We start from the raw sequence: 6,739 nt of genomic DNA, 5'->3' as shown, positions 1-6,739 counted from the left end.
GGAGCTGGTTGGATGTGAACTTAACATAAACAAACACGTTTGCGCAGTCCGGCCTCACGTCCTCTAGTCTGACATTTGTAGACGTTTTACCTCCTCATACTTGACCACTGCCACCGAGGTGTGAAGTCACATGACAGAAAGTGAAATGTCAGGTGTGTGAGAGACCTGGAGATGAGAGGAGCAGAAACTGTCGAGGAGTAGGAGGGGAGGAGGGCGAGAGGAGGAGGAGGGGAGGACAAGAGGAGGATGGGAAGGATAGGAGGAGGAGAAGGGGTGGAGTAGGAGGAGGCAGGCAGGAGGAGGAGGAGGAGGAGGAGTGTTTCCTGAATGATGATGTCTCTTGTATGGAGGACTTTAAACAGGCGACCTGATGAAGCTGAGCTCTGTTGGGTCAGGTTTGATTTACAGACTGGCCGTATGCTGACGTGTGATTGGTAAGTGCTGCAGTGCAACGAGTCCACCAGCTCAGCCTGGAGCACAAAAAGAGTTCACCAAATAACAAAAACATGAATTGAAATCTTTGAATCTTTATTCATGTTCCTGATGCTGCCTCTGCGCCGACCCACGCACTCCTCTTTTTTTTTTTTTTTACAAATAGTTAGAAAACTGTACAATACAAAAACAAAGAAAAGGAAACAGACGGTTAACACGCCACATCAGCAGAGCGATTTAATCAATTTAAAGAAAAACACGAAACCTGACGAACAAAAAGAAGAACACAATGCAGAACGATGCTTCATGCAGCCACTTCAGAAAGAGCCTGAGACGGGAAACGTCTGAATCTGAGTGTGTCAGTTCCTGCTGCACATCACACGTGTGATGGAAATCTGCAATGTGAAATTTTACATCCTCACAGCTGACTCTGAACTTTTATTTTGTATTCTTCAGAGAGTATACTGTGTTTGGAGGTGGGGTCATGTGTGGAGCTCAGAGTTTGATCTTCGCTCTGTCTGAGAAAGCATCTGGGGACAGTTTGGAGTTTCAGAGACATCCTCATGTGGCTGCAGAACTCGTGGACGAGAAAAGATTCCGATGCGTCATGACAAGCTAACGTTTCAGGGTCCAACAGGAAGTGAGTGTGCATAAACGTGGCCACAGACCATCGATCAGGCAACCACAAGTGACTGACAGTTTATAAGTGGGTGGGGCTTCAGTCAGAGATCTCCAGGTTTTACACATCAGTGCTCTTCTGGACCAGGGGTCTCAAACTTTAATGAGCTGTGGGCCACTCCTGGCACCGTCATCTCATTGGAGGGCCACTTTAGCGTTCAGGTATTAAAAAAGAAACAAAGAAACAAACAAGAAAACACCCGCAAATATTTCTGAAAATGTAATATTTTGTTTGTTTTTTTTAAATTTCAGATAGTGTATAACAAGACAAAACTGCAAACGTGAACACAGATTCTTTTCCTCACTCCTAACTAACTAAAGCCTTTCATTGAACTACCAAATAAACACAATGGTCCTCTCTTTCTGGCCAGACACGTGGCAGCACTTCTGCTATCATTTTGTTCGTATTTAACAAAATAAAAATGCAGACATAAGTGTACACATTAGTTTTTGACTGTCTCACTGAACTAACATAGTCAATCTCTTAGTATGTTTGCACTCTCTGCTCATATTGCCTTCATATTAAATCATTTTTGGCTTTTTAAAGAACTTATTTTAACATTACACTTAACAACAAACAAATCCTCCCTAACAGAAAAAAACTGCATTATATTTCTTCACGTCAATATACGGACACCCCTGTTCTGGACGCTTCGACTTAAAATGGGCAACTTGCGATCGTCGGTCACGTGATTCGTGATGTCACCTGACCGAGATTCTAGCTTTTATTCAGCGATTTTAAAATTGGATACTGTCAGAACTAGGGATGGGTACCGGTGTCCGGTGCCATGATGGCACCGGTTCTGACATAAACGGTAGTAACCAGACCGAAAAGCAGCGCACATTTCGGTGCTTTATTTCGGTGCTTTTTTTCCTGAGCTGTGATACACTTCTAGCCAATCATTTTACGTTTCCGAAATAGTAGGCGGGTCCAGGTACGTACGTTCTTTTAGAGCAGAGCTACAGATTAAAATGCCCAAGGCGAAGCGGTCAAAAGTCTGGCTGTACTTCACAGCAAAATATGCAAACTTAGCAGCCTGCAACAAGTGCTTTAAGGTGATACTGTGATACTGTCAAAGGAGGTAACACCTCAAATCCGATGAAACACCTGGCGATGCATAGCGTTTTTTTTAAAAGCCCAGAAATGCGCCGTATTTGATAGCTTGCTGCGAGACCTCACACCGAGCACATCTACTGCGAGCGCAAAAACCCGAAGAATAGAGTCCTGGCCCCTACCCCTGCCAGTGTAGCAGAAATGATGACGGATGATGATGCAGCAGCAGCCGCTCTTTTCTGCGTGAGTAGCTTCATGTTGTTCAAGTGTAATTTACGTTGAGTAGGCTAACCACGTTATTACATTAATTCATGTAAGGTGAACTAGCAAACATCATCATTGCTACATGTGGCTGTCTTCTTGTTTGATGGCAGATACTCCCTTCACCCTGGCCAAAAAGGCTAAAATGACCAAAGAAAAAGTGGAAAACAGTTAAACATGAGAGGTTTTTGGACAAAGTTTGTGTTTTTTCCATTGTTTAAGCCCTGCTTCCAGCCAAGAGTGATACCATATATGCCCCATAGCTGCAGAAAAGGCTAACATTGTTATCTTTTTACAAAAAACAGCTGAACATGAGAGGTTTTTGGACCAATTTTGTGTTCTCCATTCTTTAAGCACCGGTTTGAGCACCGTTTGAGCACCGGCACCGTTTCAAAAGTACCGATTTGGCACCGGTATCGGATAAAACCTAAACGATACCCATCCCTAGTCAGAACATTGTTCTCTTTCAGAAACACATCCGAGTTGTTATTTACTGAGAGGAGACCATAGTGTTTCAGCGTTTCACGTCCCCTTTAATGTGTGTTTGTATGTCTGTACATCTGTCATTTAGATACCATTCCTGCTCTGTGGTTCTAGCTGCAGTGCAGATGATGTCATCATGTATGTTGCCACAGATGTTTTACCTGCTGAAACATCTGTTTGAGTCACTGAAAACATGAGCAGGCTGAACTCAGGGTGGACGAGGCGGTTTCCTAAAACCAACTTCAGAGTTGGTTCACTTCAACTCGAGTGCTTAAGTCGTTGAGCGGGATCAAACCCATGGTCCTGCTCTGGGTTCTTCAGGTTTGAGGCTCGGGGTGGAGCTTACAGGTGAACAGAGTCCATGCTGGAGCTGAATCATTTTTCCTAAACTCTGCTGCACAACGGATGAATTCAGCACCATAAAAAACACCACGACAAACAAGCTCACAGAGTCGTTGAGCTTGTGAATAGAAGGCACTTGCAAAGCTGCGTCCTCTGAGGTCTGATCTCCGATCAGCCATTTGCTGCTCTGCTCTGACAGGACGTCTGCTTCAATCTTCCGTCGGTGAGTCAGCGAACCTTTCACACCTCCACCTCCTGACGGCCCCCTTGCGTAGCGTCACCTGCCATCATCACGGTGATGTCGAAGCAGGTCTCCATCATGAGACGGGACTTGCACAGGTTGACGCAGTACTCCAGCTCCCCCGTGGCCTGAGCCAGAGCCTCTAGGTACTCCTGGGACTCGCAGTCCAGGTCCTGGTCCACGTCAACTGCAAACACGGAGAAAGCGGTTAGCTATTTAGATGCATGCGGGCCGATGTTTGTACCATGACATCACCATGCTGCCTCAGCTGCTCGTGCACAGCATCTCTGAATGCTTGGCCCGGTCAGTTAAGTTCAGTTAATGACAAACACATGAAGCTGAACTCTGAGGTTTCTGTGGTTCATCATCACAGAAATATCGCAGCCGGTCACTGATGGCTTTCTAAACGGTGAGTAATCTATTATATGAGTACCAGCTCCCTCCCGCTGCAGCTCATACTCACACTCTCCACTCCACCTGCTCGGGTGGAGCATCAGCCAGCTCTTGGCCTCCTCCAGCTCCGCCTTCAGCCTGTCGTGTTTGCTCTTCAGCTCTTGGATCTGCTGCTGCCGCTTCTCCAGCATCCTCAACCGGGCATTGAAGTAGAGCAGACCCTGAGGAGCGAGCACACAGTCAGAGCCTCGAACTGCACACACCGGCTGGTAGGGGTGTGGACGATGACAAGGAAGAGGAGGGGGGATTAGCACGAGGCTTCGAGACTCCAGCCTGTGTCTGGCTTTAATTAGGAGTCAGTGCAGTGCTAATCTGTGATCAGAGGAGGATTAAGGACAACTGAGGACAAGCAGGTGACAGAGAGGTGGTTCAGACCTGCGCTTCATTACAGCTGCCCCTCAGAGAGCTTTATTCTGAAAATCCTGGGATGTTTCTGTTGTGAAAGTCTGTAAATGTGGGCAGCTGAGCAGTAATAAAAGAGTTGATCATCCAGATGATAAGTGACCTGAACATTAACTGTGTGTTTATGTTTCATTTGCAGCAGCTTCTCTGTGACACGCAGCCAAAAAGGCCAGATTCTCAGGTGAAGTCAGACTGACTGACTCCAGTTAGACCATCACAAATTGTTCATGTGGGGCCATGACACAGGCGTGACCAACCTCAGTGAGGCCCATGGGAGGGGAAACCAGTGAAACCAGCGAGTTGCTGATGTAAAGCCAACTCAGGTCTCCGTGTCAGCAGCAAGAAAGCCTTGTTTCATTTGGAGCTACAGGACAAGTTGGGATTTGGGGAAAACATGCACATCTGTTCATGTGTAAAATACACATGAACAGATGCAGCAGGACAGGAAGCACCTCCGACAAGTGAAGCGAGCAGAATGAATCCAGTGTGAACAGGTAAACACAAAAAGCATGACAGGCACAGTGTGTGAGACAAAAGTTTGAGCACAGACAAGCGACACCAGACGGCCTCCATGTTGGCGTCTCTACACCGGCCGCCAGTCAGACCGGCACCCTCTCTGACCTTTAACCCTGCACTCTCCGGTGGGATCACAGAGGTCCTCCACACCAGGGCCGGTTCGAGTTTCATGTCATGGATGGTTTGTTTGGAGGAATGTAGGAATGAACGTGTAAAGGACAACTCACCTTCTCAACATCGTGGAACGTCTGCTGGGACACAAATAGAATAGAATAGAATAGAATAAACCTTTATTATCCCACGGATGAGAAATTTTGGTGTTACACAGCTCTTACAGCAAGGAAAAATAAAATATAAAAGGAAGACACAAGGTGGTCCTATAAACATAAGCAACCGAAGTCCATATATACAGGTAACAATGTACAGAATATGTATAGAAAAATTGAAAAATTGTACAGGGATATGTATAAAAAAAAACAGAGAGAAGCCAATTATTCACCGAGCAGTGCTCCGGATATGAAGAGCACGTCACCTTCCTCTAATTGAAAATAAATCAGAGCCCGACAGGCCGCTCTGCCGAGGGTTAATGACCCGTTAACACTGAGAGAGGCAGCTGTCACAGAGACCAGACAAGCATCCCCCCCCCACGGTCTGCTTTATATATGTGATTTGGATAAAAATATAAAAAGCTCCTCTGAGTGCGCTCAGACTGAGGCTGAGGGTCCAGATGAAACTCCACCTGCTTCAGGAGGCTGTGTTTGAGTCATTCTTGTCAGTGCATCGCAGAGAAGCGGAGGGTTCTAACACGACCTCCACGTGAGGGGACTAAACCAGCATGCTGTGATGCTGAATGGCATGTGAGCAGCACGTCATTATTTAACCACCACCTACTGGTCAGGTGGAGGACTCACCTCAGATCCCATCAGCGCCTCCTTCCTCTTCTGCACACACTCAACGTTGTCGATCTCATACACCTTTATCTCAAACTGCTCCTTCAGGGTGCCGCCCGGCGGCGGCAGGTCCACCCACTGACCACCCAGCTTCCTGCCCAGGGAGGAGGTGTCCGGCAGGGGGGCAGGGATTAGCCGCCGCCGCAGGAACCCTGCAGGTGGAAAAGGAAAGAGATGAAATAACTCATGATCAGTAAATGCAGCAGACTGTGTGTCAGGTAAAGTTCACAGGGCTAGGGGTGCAGGTGTTTCCAGCTGTGGAAGCTAACATCAGGGCCCTGCATTCGGAGACTGGTGTTTGAATGCTCACTGAACAGCTTCAACACAGCCACCTGACTCGCACAGTTAAAGCTGCAGTCAGCGAGGAAGTTAGTCACACCTGTGCTCTGAGCAGGTACCTGAGTCAGTGTCAAGGAGCCGGTGATGTCATTAAAAAGACAGCCAATAGCACTCAATAATAGGCAGGACTATCAAGGCTGTAACGCAGCTGCACCACATGGCCTTAAACCAGACCTGGGCATTTCACGGGCCGTGGCCCATGTCAGCCCAGGTTGGCCCACATCAGCCCATGTGAACCTTCCTGTCCAGCCCGTGTGACTTTCACTGATGCACAGATGCATGTGCAGGTAAATGTTTACTGACCAATCTGCGATGCTGCGTTTTTAACAAGGCCCGGACTAAAAACTCTTTATTCACTGAAGTCAAAGGAAAAGCTGTAAGCTCAGTCTGTGGTGTCGTGTTCAAGAACCATATTTTAAATCAGCACTGTAGCTGGGCATGCACAAACTACAAGAACGTGTGTAATAAAGGGCACAGACTGGTGACTGTACAGGGAGTGCAGAATTATTAGGCAAATGAGTATTTTGTCCACATCATCCTCTTCATGCATGTTGTCTTACTCCAAGCTGTATAGGCTCGAAAGCCTAC

The 6,739-nt window shown here is 47.0% G+C and overlaps 1 protein-coding gene across 3 annotated transcripts in view; it reads right to left on the bottom strand.

The window, feature by feature from the left end:
* Window positions 1–2,825: 2,825 nt before the first annotated feature.
* LOC102198980 (kinesin-like protein KIF26A) overlaps window positions 2,826–6,739 on the bottom strand; it is a 61,452-nt gene continuing 57,538 nt past the window's right edge. For all 3 annotated transcript variants that reach the window (XM_005754536.1, XM_005754537.1, XM_005754538.2), the window contains 4 exons: window positions 5,774–5,964; window positions 5,090–5,110; window positions 3,955–4,105; window positions 2,826–3,678 (listed from right to left, as the gene is read on the bottom strand). In XM_005754536.1, coding sequence (XP_005754593.1) covers window positions 3,491–3,678; window positions 3,955–4,105; window positions 5,090–5,110; window positions 5,774–5,964 — 551 coding nt within the window. In that variant the 3' untranslated portion in view covers window positions 2,826–3,490. The remainder of the gene's footprint in view (window positions 3,679–3,954; window positions 4,106–5,089; window positions 5,111–5,773; window positions 5,965–6,739) is intronic.

Source organism: Pundamilia nyererei, unplaced genomic scaffold (assembly GCF_000239375.1).
Source record: "Pundamilia nyererei isolate P.nyererei 1_Seehausen unplaced genomic scaffold, PunNye1.0 scaffold00587, whole genome shotgun sequence".
Classification (NCBI taxonomy): Eukaryota; Metazoa; Chordata; class Actinopteri; order Cichliformes; family Cichlidae; genus Pundamilia; species Pundamilia nyererei.
Note: the sequence above shows the minus strand (reverse complement) of the source record. Positions and strands in the feature narration are given on the sequence as shown.